This window comes from Globicephala melas, chromosome 1 (assembly GCF_963455315.2).
Source record: "Globicephala melas chromosome 1, mGloMel1.2, whole genome shotgun sequence".
Taxonomy (NCBI): domain Eukaryota; kingdom Metazoa; phylum Chordata; class Mammalia; order Artiodactyla; family Delphinidae; genus Globicephala; species Globicephala melas.
The window spans coordinates 59,543,642-59,555,958 of record NC_083314.1 but is presented as its reverse complement, the minus strand read 5'-3'; the positions used below and the strand labels follow the sequence as shown (position 1 = coordinate 59,555,958).

Here is a 12,317-nt window from a genome sequence, read left to right as displayed (position 1 = left end):
TTAAACTATTTCAAGAATATCTTCCCCATGACATTTAAAAAAAAGGAAGGGAGTAATCTGATGTATGTGTGTGTATGTGTATGTGTGTATATGTGTGTGTGTGTGTGTGTGTGTAAAAGAATCTTTTATTTTTAACCCTTGGATTAATATCATCAAATTTTATTAATTTAACTTTGCAATTCTCAAAAATTAAGTCTCTTTTGAGCCTAATCTTCCCTTTAATATTACAGATTTATTGTTTGTATAAGTGACAATTTAGCTGTAACAGATAAGAACAGTTTCATGACAGCTCAGTGTATTAATTAGGAAGGTCTTTTAAGCACACAGTTACTGAGGGCCTCCATGGGCCAGGCCTGGGAATGCAAAGGAGCATAATATTGGGTTGGCCAAAAAGTTTGTCCAGGTTTTTCCGTAACATCTTACAAAAATCCCGAATGAACTTTTTGGCCAACCCAACAAATAAATCCTGCTCTCCAGGAGCTCACTCTCCTCGGCACATTACGCAGTCCTCACTCTGAGAGCCAGAAGGCAGATTACAGAGATAAATTCTCAATGCATGTCTTTGAAAGCAGATGGAGCCCCTTCTCCACCAGCACTGCATTCCCAGGAGACTAAGCCTTCGGGAAGGGGCAGAGGGGATCGTGGAGACCGTAGGAAGAATAGGCAGGGCCAGAGACGTCGCTACTTCCTTCTCTCTCCTGGCCTTGGAGGTTTCTCTCTTTTCTCTCCTGGATTTTAGATGTCTGTCCCTCTCCCTCTCTCTTGGTCCTGGATTTCTTTCTCTCCCTCTCTACCTCTAAACTTTGGACAGCTTTCTTTCCTAGGGAGATAAAAGGATATTTAAGAAAATAGAGAATGCAAAGGAAAATAAGACAAACAGTGTAAAAGAGGATCATAAAACAGAACTGAAGTTGGTTCTTACTGATATGGTATTGACTAAATAAAGTTTTTAATTCCTTCCCTTATTTAAGAAATTAGTACTACAGCAGTATGGAGTCAGTCACATCTACATACAGCGATGCACACCGCATCTAGACATGAGCACAGTGTGGCAGCAAGAACATCTCACTGAGGGAGAAGACATGTGGGCCTCTGAGTACTTCCCAACCTAGCTTCCTCATCTATAAAATTTGGGGATAAGACTAGATTGGTGGCTCACAAACATTTTCTTTTTTTTTTTTTTTTTTTTTTGCGGTACACGGGCCTCTCACTGTTGTGGCCTCTCCCGTTGCAGAGCACAGGCTCCGGACGACGCGCAGGCTCGGCGTCCATAGCTCACGGGCCCAGCGGCATGTGGGATCTTCCCGGACAGGGGCACGAACCCGTGTCCCCTGCATCGGCAGGCGGACCCTCAACCACTGCGCCACCAGGGAAGCCCCACATTTTCCTTTTTTTTTTTCACCAGAACCTACAATAAGAACTACAATTTCCACTAGAACCAATACACACACATACACCCTCCACAATGGAAAAAAAAGTTCCATGAAACAATTCTTATCCTAGAATGTGCAATGTACTAATATTTTACACTGTTTTTAAAAGCTAGTTGCTATTCACAATTTAGAGTTCATAATCCACCAATGGGTCCCAACATCAGTTTCAGAAACACTGGTCTTACAAAAATCCAAAGTCTCCTTCAGCTCGAAGAGCTTATGATTTCATACCACATAGGGCTGATATGATCTGGCCTCAGGCTACCTCTCAAGCACATTTCTGCCACTCTCTCCCTCACTCTTCTCTGCTCCAACCTTACTGGCCTTCTTGCTGGTCCCTGGACAGAGCAAGCAGGCTCCCACCTCAGAATCTTTGCCCTTGCTATTCCCTCTGCCTGGACTACTCCACTGCTAGGGTTGTTAAGGCTCTCTACAGTATCACTTCATTCAGCTTTCTGCTCATATGTCAGCAATCTAGAGAGGTTTCCCTGACCATCCAATAAATACCACCTCCTTCTACTTTCTTCAATCTCTTCTCCCATAATCTAACTTTTCCATAGCACTTATCAATAATTAACACTATATTACATGTTTGTTTATTGTGTGACTTCCCACCCCCAGAAATTTTAGCTCCATAAGGGTAGGACTTTGTCAGTCATTGCTGTATATCCTGGATGCCTAGAACAGTGCCTGGTATATAATAGGAACTTAAAAATAATTGTTGAATGAATGAATGAATCTAGAGTTCCCTCTCAGAATACAACAGCCTACTGTTTGAGACTTAGAATTTTAGATTTTCTCTGGTGGTAAACAGCCCTTGATCAAAAACAGTTCTCCACTCCTGGTCTTTACCAAAGGGACTAGCAGGGAAATTCAGTGGAAAGTTAACTTCCCTTCTTTTCAACTACCTTTTCAGAGCATGATTATTCTTCTTTGAATGTCCGTGCTTCTCTGCTCTCTACTGATTTTGATATTCCTCCTCACATGCAATTCCTATCTCTAAAGGACATTATGAATTAGTTCAGAATCTTAAATGCCTTAAAAAATGGAAAATATTATGTAAATATCAGGCACTATCATTATTAAACCTGCAGCTGTGCAATGCTTCTGTCAGGTGCTAAAATGAAAAAAGAAAGTGAAGAAGGGGAGGCGAACCAGAGTAACTGGAGGTGCTACTTTAGGTTGAGTGGGCTAGGAAGGCCTCTCCCACGAGGTGTCATGTAAGCATCGGAAAAAGTGAAGAAGCATTTCAGGCAAATGGAATAGTAACTGTGGCTGAAGTCCATGTAATTCTGGGGGAAAAAAAGATGTAAACTTTTAAAGATGTATATCTCGAAAGGTTAAACCAAAAAGAATCTGCTTTAAAATCATATTAATATGCACACCTCAAGTACTTCCCAATAGTCACCAGATGTGTGTGTCTTGTGCCCACCTACAACTCACCCAAAGGGACATCTGGGTCAATAGGCAAAAATGTTCAAAAGAAAGAGAAAAAACAAAACAAAACATTTGTTAAGTAGGCTGAAGCTTGAACAATGAACCACAGTGACACTTTCCTACTGTTTCCAAATGCCTTCTAGTAAATTTAAGGAATCGATGTTGACATTAGCATGCTAAGTTTAATTTGGGATTTATATATATTCAAAGTTGAAGAAAATGTGAAACTCAGTGAGTGAAAAATAACACAGAAAAAGGTGTAAAGTTAACTAATCTTGTTTTTAATTAACACTCCTACATAGTGATTAGTCTCTCCTCTCTGTTCCTACATTCAGCAGGTCTCTATCTTAACACCTGTCAATAACAACAGTAGTAGCAACAGCTAACATTTATTGGATGCTTACAATGTATAAAGCATTAAGCTAAGCACTTTATCTCTTTTAATCATAACAATATTCCTATGAGGGAGTTAGTATTATTATCATGTTCATTTTACAAATGAGGAAATTGAATTTCTCTAAGTTAGTAGTACAATGTTACAATATATCATGTTTATCTCTTCCCTGCCTTCCCTCTTCCCCCAAGATTGTGAGCTCCTTAAAAGAAAGATCTAGTCTTATTCATCTTTGTATCTCAGATTTATGGCATGTAGCAGGAACCCAACAGTAGGGCAGAAGGATGAGTACAAGAGGCTCTGCCCCACTTCTTAGTATTTCAATTTTGCTTCTAAAAATGTTCTAGTGATGCATGCCTCGACCTATGTGTGTACTGAGAGTCAAGATAAATTCTCAAGGCCATTACTAGATTTTAAATGGAAATTCTGGGGGAAAGTGAGCATATTATTATAGGATTCATTCTCCCTTTGGAGATAAAATTTTTAATTATTTAATTATGAAAAATACTCAAATACCTAAGATATACAAATATTCGCCTTTCAGAGATTTGGGCAGATATAGTAAAATTCAAAAAACTACTTAAAAGAGCAAGATGGTTTAACATAAATGATAGACCTGTACCTGCCACTAGATGGAGGGATTTTCCATTTTTCCAAAGCCCTATTTCTGAGCCTCTGTAGCAAGAAACAGATTAGGCCTAAAAAGGGCTCCTTTATATTTTCACAATCAAATTATTGAATAATAAAATTTCAAGACTACCAGTAATAAAAGCAAATAAAACTTAGCTCCCAGCTAATCCACTTAAGCTTGGCAGAAATTCATGGATCTCAAGATCTAATACTTACTAAACACATATCAGACATGCTTAGCTGTCTCCTCCCAAAAGGACATGAGAGTTATTGAAACTGGTCGCAAGAACTATTCCTGCCATCTCCCATCCCCTCCCTTTTCCCTGACCTTTTACTGCTTCCTTAGGAAAATGAATCTCTAATAGAAATTGAGGAAGATGGTATTTAATATACTGATATAAAAGTAAATTTTTAAATATCCACAAAATTGGACAGTAACACCACTAACCTCAAATATTTACTTCTGAAACTTGTTTTAGATTTTTTTTTTTTTTTTTTTTTTTTTTTTTTTTTGCGGTATGCAGGCCTCTCACTGCTGTGGCCTCTCCCGTTGCGGAGCACAGGCTCCGGACTCGCAGGCTCAGCAGCCATGGCTCACGAGCCCAGCCGCTCCGCGGCATGTGGGATCTTCCCGGACCGGGGCACGAACCCGTGTCCCCTGCATCGGCAGGCAGACTCTCAACCACTGCGCCACGAGGGAAGCCCTTGTTTTAGATTTTAATCACCTTCCATTCTCTCCAACCATCTTCTCATTAGATAGTAGTTTGGTTAATATGAAAATAATAAATTTCATATGTATAGTACATTACAGTTTATAAATTATTTTCACATACATTACCTCATTTGATCGTCACAAAATATGAACAGAAATTATCATTCTGATTTTATGGATGAGAAAACAAGCCCAGAAAGATTACATGTCACACAGTAAATAAGTGCTGAAACCAATACTACAATAAGGATTGAAAATTTTCGATTTCTAGCTCTAGACCAGTTCCTTTGTACTACAATCAGCTGCTGCTTCAAAACAGACAAGAGAGGACTGGATAATCTGTCTTTGAATAATAGTTTAGAAAAGGTTACTCCTATCTTCATCAGTATATACAGTCAATAAATTTTGAATTGTAACAGTTTATGAAAGATGTGAAATAATTAGAGAAATATTTTACATAAGTATTAACAGCATTTTTCATCTATAGAAAATTAGTGATTTATAATCTTTCTCTCTCAATATACTGGGTAAAGAAAGTGAAAGAGTTCGAATCCATTGTTACATGTATGTATTAAATGTATAGAAATATCAGGTTAGAGATTAGGAGACACAGGCACCATGGCACACTGCTAGTAGTGTACAAACGGGTAAAACTTTCTGGAGGTAATTTGGCAGTGCATATCAAAAAGATTTAAAAATGCACATGGCCTCTCACCCAGTTATTCTATTTCTAATTTATTCTAAGAAAATAATTATGATGTGAGTAAAAATGTGTCTGCAAAAAATACGTTTATTATGGTGTTAAAAGACCAAATTAATAAATAGATTGGTTAAACCAGATTAAATGAAGGAATATACGTAGTTCTTAAAACTGATCTGGAAAAATGTATAAGACATATTAAGTGAAAAAAAATTTGTAAACAATGTATGCAATAGGATCACATTTTAAAAGAGATATATACATCTGTGTGTGTGTATATATATATATATATATACACACACACACGTGTGTGTGTGACTGAGATAATATTCTAAAATATTAATACTGATTGTATATAGTGAGTGATATTACAGATGCATTCAATTATATTTTTGCACTTAGCTATTTTCAAATCTCTAAAAATGACTACATCTCTACAACAGAGTAAGTTAAATATTATATATATAAATGAAGTATATATTTTATATGTTTTGATACATTATGTATTACCTGTATTTTATATATTACATAAATATATAAAATGCATATAGCATATATATGTTTAACTTGTACCAGAACTATGGAAAACAAAGAATGAAATTCAAATTTACATATGTCAGAAAACCCTGGAGCCATTATGCATATCTACAGAAATACATTTTAAAGAATAAAGCAACATGAAGAATGAATAGCACATAGGATGAGTCAGGAGAGATAACAATAACAACTTAATTAGACAAAGTGCCTGGCATCAGAAAATAAACTTGAATTGGGCAGTACATTTTAATAGCAACAATTTCTCACATCTACTTAATAGAAAGTCTTAAAATACCAACTTTTGGAAGTGAAGTAGCTTAGACAGTTTTTGCAGGAAAATGAATATAAGGTTCATAGGAAATGTTGGAGATACTTCTGGAGAACAAGGGACTTCAATCTTATGCTATAGACCTATTAAGAAAGGTATCAGGTGAAATCACAGCAGAACACATAATATCCCTAATAACCATGTAGAAACTATGATGCATACCCACCTGGAACGGGGGGCTCTGCCTGACGCATCTTACAGAAGATATTATGGAAACAAAAGGTCCAGTAAAGGGCAATTAAATTATGAAAAGGCAATTATAAGGGGAGAAATTAGTCTCTGATCTTCAAATATAAGAGCAGGACAAAAAAAACCTTTCTTTCCAAAGTTTACAAGATCATAAATGTTACAGATGAAAATAGGCACTGAACAACCAAACTAATATGGCTAACATTTAAATAAGTCCAGATCCAAGGAAAATAAAATATTTTGATGGAATAGGAAAAATGTATGAGATACATTATCCTATTGCATTTAGAATGAAACCCCAAATCCTTCCCTTCCTGCCTTTTGTGACAACATGGATGCAACTTGAGGGCATTATACTAAGTGAAATAAATCAGACAGAGAAAGACAAATACTGTATGATATCACTAATATGTGGAATCTAAAAAGCCAGACTTATAGAAACAGAGAGTAGAATGGTGAGTACCAGGAGCTGGGGGAAGGGGGAAATGGGGAGGTATTGGTCAAAGGATACAAACATCCAGTTAGAAGATGAATAAGTTCTGGGGATCTAATGTATATAGCACGGTCATTATAGTTAACAATGCTGTATTACATACTTGAAGTTGCTAAAAGAATATTTTTTTTTCTTCCAAAAGGATATTAGCATGTTTAATAGCATTCTCTTATTACATTTCATTATTCATGGCCAGTCCTTGAATCAGGGGCTGGTCAATGTACAATGTAAACAGAAGGATACAATAGTGGCAACATTTTTTAATTCAATTTTTTGTTCTACAGGTAATACTGGAATTCACTTCACTTGATAAAAAAATAAAACCACTGCAGTTCAGACTCAAATTCCCTTTGATCAGCTCCCCAAATCCAAAACTCTCCCCTAAACACAGAGGTGACCACTGTTACCAGCTTGTCTATATATTTGCCTAATATTTCCATAGAGAATACATAGTACTATCACGTGGGTTTGTATTTTGCTGGGTTTTTTTTTTTTTTACATACATTGGAAACTACAAATATTCTGCAACCAATTCTGCAACTAAATTCACTAAAAAAATTCTTATCTAAGTTGGTACATATAGATCTATAACAATCTCCTTAAATGCTACATAATATTCCCAGCATGGACACACCATGGTTTACTTAGCCATCTCCCTATTGATAGACATTTAGGTAGTCTCCCATTACAAACAGCCCCTGTCAAAGGCTGGAGACTTCAATCTGGTCCGCCTGGTCCTATGTCCCTACCCCTTGCAAACAAGATTTATCATTCACACTGTGTTAAGTACACAAAATAGCAAAAGTGTCCTTAGGAACATTTTATAACAAATTTATAGTAAATTTTTTTGTCAAAATCCTAGTTCCCACTAAAATGATTTCTTTTTTTTTCTGTTTGTTTTTGGCTTTTTTAAAATATACAATTGACAAATATAACATTGTATTACTTTCAGGTGCACAACGTAATGATTTAGTATTAGTATATATTGCAAAATGATCACCACAATAAGTCTAAATAACACCCATCACCATACATGGTTACAAAATTTCTTCTTATGAGAACTGTTAAGGTCTACTCACATAGTGACTTTCAAATATGCAATAGAGCATTATTAACTATTGTCACCATGCTGTCCATTATATTCCCATGACATTTATTTTATAACCAGAAGTTTATACCTTTTGACCACCTTCATCCCTTTCACTGACCCCTCCACCACTCTGCCTCTGGCAACCACCAATCTGTTCGAAGAGAGTAGATCTTAAATGTTCGCATCACAAAAAAGAAACGGTGGGCTTCCTTGGTGGCACAGTGGTTGAGAGTCCGCCTGCTGATGCAGGGGATACAGGTTCGTGCCCTGGTCCGGGAAGATCCCACATGCCGCGGAGCGGCTGGGCCCGTGAGCCATGGCTGCTGAGCCTGCGCGTCCGGAGCCTGTGCTCCGCAACGGGAGAAGCCACAACAGTGAGAGGCCCGCGTATCCCCCCCACAAAAAAAAGAAGAAACGGTAATTATCTAAGAGATGGAGGCAATCATTTTGTAATAGATAAGTGCATCAAATTAACACATTGTACATCTTAAACTTACACAGTGTTATGTCAATTATACCTCAATAAATCTAGGGGAAAAAAAGAAAAGATGGGGGACAAAAAGGCAGAAAAAAGACAGGAAATAAGATAAAGAGCTACAAAAGACAGGAAAAAAGATAAAGAGGAAAATTAAGCATTATATTAACCAGTTGCTATGGAGTTTTGCAAATACAACTGCTAAAGAAGAATATAACAAGCTCTAGACTGCATTCGTAATAAAATATATAGGGGAAAATGTTTTAAGTTTCAGGTTTTTATTTTAGGCTCTATACTTTCTGATTCAGTTGTAGTAAATAAAATCCTGCCTAGCTTTCAAACTTTAGTTCCTCCAAGTTAGCAGTTCAAGTAACATAAGGAATTCTGGATGGCAAAGAAGCACGTGGCAAGACAGTTAGCCTATTTAGAAAAAACTTTATAAAGTTGAAAACTGAAAAACAATTCATGGAATGAAATCCTGTTCTTTATTCAGCAATCATGAAACTCTCTTTGAAGGCTGTTTTAAAACACCAACTTTGAGACATTTATTTAGTCTAATTCTTGTGGAACACAGTTGATCATCTTTAAAGACCTTATACTAGCAGTTCATATTGGGTAACAGTATTCAAATCAATGCTCTATTTTAGAAGATATATAACATTCATATCTCTTTATTAATCAGAAGAGTCTTGGAATTATCTCTATTCTCTGTACGCACAAAAGTAAATAAATTGATGACTCTATTATATTCTTTATCTTAAACAGCATGCATGTGAGACATCCTTAACTACGGTTGCCTATCTCTGCTTCACAAGATACAGGTGATGCTGGAATTTGAAGCCAGAACCCAATTCTGTTGCTAGAAGCTAGAGCTGTAACAAACCAGATGCAGATAATTTAATTGCAATGACCAGCAGAGCAAACAAACTCCATCCTCAGCTGCTTATGGAGACCATCAGCTTTGATAGAGTACAGATGCCCATGGCCAGACTGAACACGGAGAAAGGACATCCATTTCTCTCTTTTTCTAAAGGCCTACTCTTTCTCATAAAGGACCGACAGCAACTAACATAAGAGAAAGATTTGGATGCAGAAAGAAATTTGAAAATTCAACTCTAGTCGATTGTAGGCTTTCATTAAATTCAGAGTTTATCCTGACACACAATAAGATTGTCACTAGGTCAAAGGAGGAAGAAGAAATCTGCATGCCTTGAGATCTCAACTATTTTGCCATTTAAAGTGTGTCTTGTTCAAAGTACATTTTACCTTGAACTTTGTGGATCACGAGTCACAGTAAGAAATATATTCTGCGTCATAACCCAGTACACATAACATACATACAATTTAAAACAAAAGTTTCATGAAAGCGACCCTTACTATAGGCAATATGGTAATGTCTATTTCATGTGTCTTCTTTTTTAATGCTGGCTACATACCACAAACTAATTTCATGACCGAATAATGGGTCACAACTATAGTTTCAAAAACACTGCTGTAGTATATACACGTGGTGTGCCCTTTACCTACCTCTCTACTGGAATCTCACACTCCGCCATACTCCCCCCACTGCTGTCGCCCACACACCACCTCATAACCTATCAATAATAGCAATTTTTTTTTTCACATTAAACCATAAGATCAGTGCCTGCAATACTCAAAGCTCTTTTGATCTTTTTGCTAGTGCTGCCTAGAACCCTTCCCTCAGATCATCGCACTTTATCACTCAGACTTCAAGACAAAAGTCTCTTCCTCAGAAGAGCCTTCATTGACCACGCAATTTCTCAAAGAGCCACCACACACAACTCGAGCCAGGACAGAGGGTGCGAGGAGGAGTTCACTGCTCTTAGGGTTGTTGGGGGGTCTGAATGACAGGCACCAAAAAACAGTATTTCACAAATATCTGAGTGCCTAACATGATATAAGCAACAGCAGTGAACAAAAGAAAGACCCATTCCTCTAACAGTTCACAGTTTAGCAAGTGTGACAAATCTATGAGCAAATAATTTCGACTGAATATGGTAAGTACAAGTTTGAGGGGCCTCTGCGGTAACCAGGTAGAGATGTCCAGGAAGCAACTAGGCCTTAACAGGTCTGAGATGAAACTGAAATTTAAGAATGAATGCTTAGGCATTAGTAGAACTCGTGTGTGTGGATGAAATCAACCAAGGAAAACGTAGAGACTGAGAAGTGAAATTATTAAAGAGTGAGTCCCAGAAAATGACATTTTAAAAACAGGCAAAGCCAGTGGAAAAAAAGAGGGAATGAATAACCATGAGCTTCAGCTGTAAGAGAGGCTAAATAAAATAAATTTTGAGAAGAAATTACTGGATTTGGCACTTAAAAGGCCGTTGGAAATTTAAGCAAGAACAACTTCATGAAGCCATTAGAGAGGAATTCAGACAACAGACTGTTGAGGACGTAAGTGACCGAGCAGAATTTGATACAAATGGAAGCACTATGCTTTCCAGAAGTTTACTGATAGATTGATGGGAGGACTGGATAAACACAGGAAGGGGAAGGGCTTTTGTTTTATTTCATTTTCTTAAGATGTATGACTTGAACACTGAGAAGGAAATGGAGAGGAAGAGGCTGAAAGCACAGGAAAGAAGAACTATAACCTGAAGCAAAAGTCTTGTAAGGAATGGAAGGGAATAAGATTTAGGGCAAAGATGGAAGCATTATCCTTCAACACCTGTTTCTATCAACTAGAAACACAAGACCGAATGATGGGTAAAAAATATAGATCAATATATAGGTTGGGGCATGAGGTTAAAGAAAGTGACTGTTAGACTCTGTCATCTGCTTAGAATGGAGGGGAAGGGACAGGGTTTGTAAAGTGAAGGTGTGGAAAGGGCTCGGAAGGAAAAGGGCAGCAGAAGATTGGAGTAATAAAATGGATTGCTGAGTAGTACTGGAGAAGGGGTGGTGGGTGGGTCTCTGTTAAGTTCATAGCTATACTCATCTGACAATAGTCATCTCTCTATCTTCCAGTTCTTTACCTGTAAGTGTTTAAAATATTTGGTAATTAAGTGAATTAACTAGAACCCTGGTGTTTTCAAACACGTGACTGAATTATCTACAGGCTTTTTCAAAATGCAAATACGGAGCCCCATTCCTATTTATTCAGAATTTCTGGGGGTGAGGCTCTAGCAAGTGAATTTTCCAGAAGTGATCTTGAGGGGCATTCCTGTTAAAAAGCACAGACCTAGAAGGTAATCAACTGGCTAGAAGAGAGCTAATGCAAAATACAGCTATTACTATATGGCCCTTAGACAGGGTGTGGGACAGTACTCGGCCACTCAAGAAAGCAAAGATTTCAGGAACTAGGGAGGTTCGGATCAGTAATGAGAACGTTATACACACACCACAACATACTATTAAATGAAGGGCGTTAAGGTGAAGCTGGGAGCTTGAAAAACAAAAATGCAATGATGAAAAATGAAAACATTTTAAATGTTCGAAATAATCTCTCACCTCAGACTAATAGACTCAGTGTCTTACCCCTAAACTTCCTGTCACATTACTCTCGAGGCTTAGCAGTACCAAAGTGGAATTCAGAGTGCTACAAGAAATAGGGCAAGAGGAAATTGCAGGGACTGCTCCTGGAAAGGGAGAAAGAGATAACGGCGTGAAGGCAGATGGGACGCGGACGCCTCTCAGTGCCCAGACAACCAAGGACCTGGGACGCGGAGTAAAGAAGACCCCGGAGCCGTTCTGGCCTCGCCTGGCACTCACCATCACCTCAGGATCTCAGCACAAGGAAACAGGTATGGTTGCGACAGGAAGTATACAACACCAACACCAACGCCGGGTTACTCTGGCAACGGAGCTCCACCTACTGCCGTACTTTGCCTGGGCCGCCCTGCCCGCCCCTTCGTCCCTATTGGCTAAAAGTAAAC

At 37.9% G+C, this 12,317-nt stretch overlaps 1 protein-coding gene across 4 annotated transcripts in view; it reads right to left on the bottom strand.

The window, feature by feature from the left end:
* The window catches only part of NME7 (NME/NM23 family member 7), a 260,189-nt gene extending 247,914 nt beyond the window's left edge, over positions 1-12,275 (bottom strand). The window contains exon 1 of one of the 4 annotated variants that reach the window (XM_060296672.1): positions 12,154-12,275. In XM_060296672.1, the coding sequence (XP_060152655.1) occupies positions 12,154-12,156 (3 nt within the window). In that variant the 5' untranslated portion in view covers positions 12,157-12,275. The remainder of the gene's footprint in view (positions 1-12,153) is intronic. The other 3 variants (XM_070043985.1, XM_070043988.1, XM_070043987.1) reach the window with 3 other exon arrangements.
* Between the last annotated feature and the right edge of the window lie 42 nt (positions 12,276-12,317).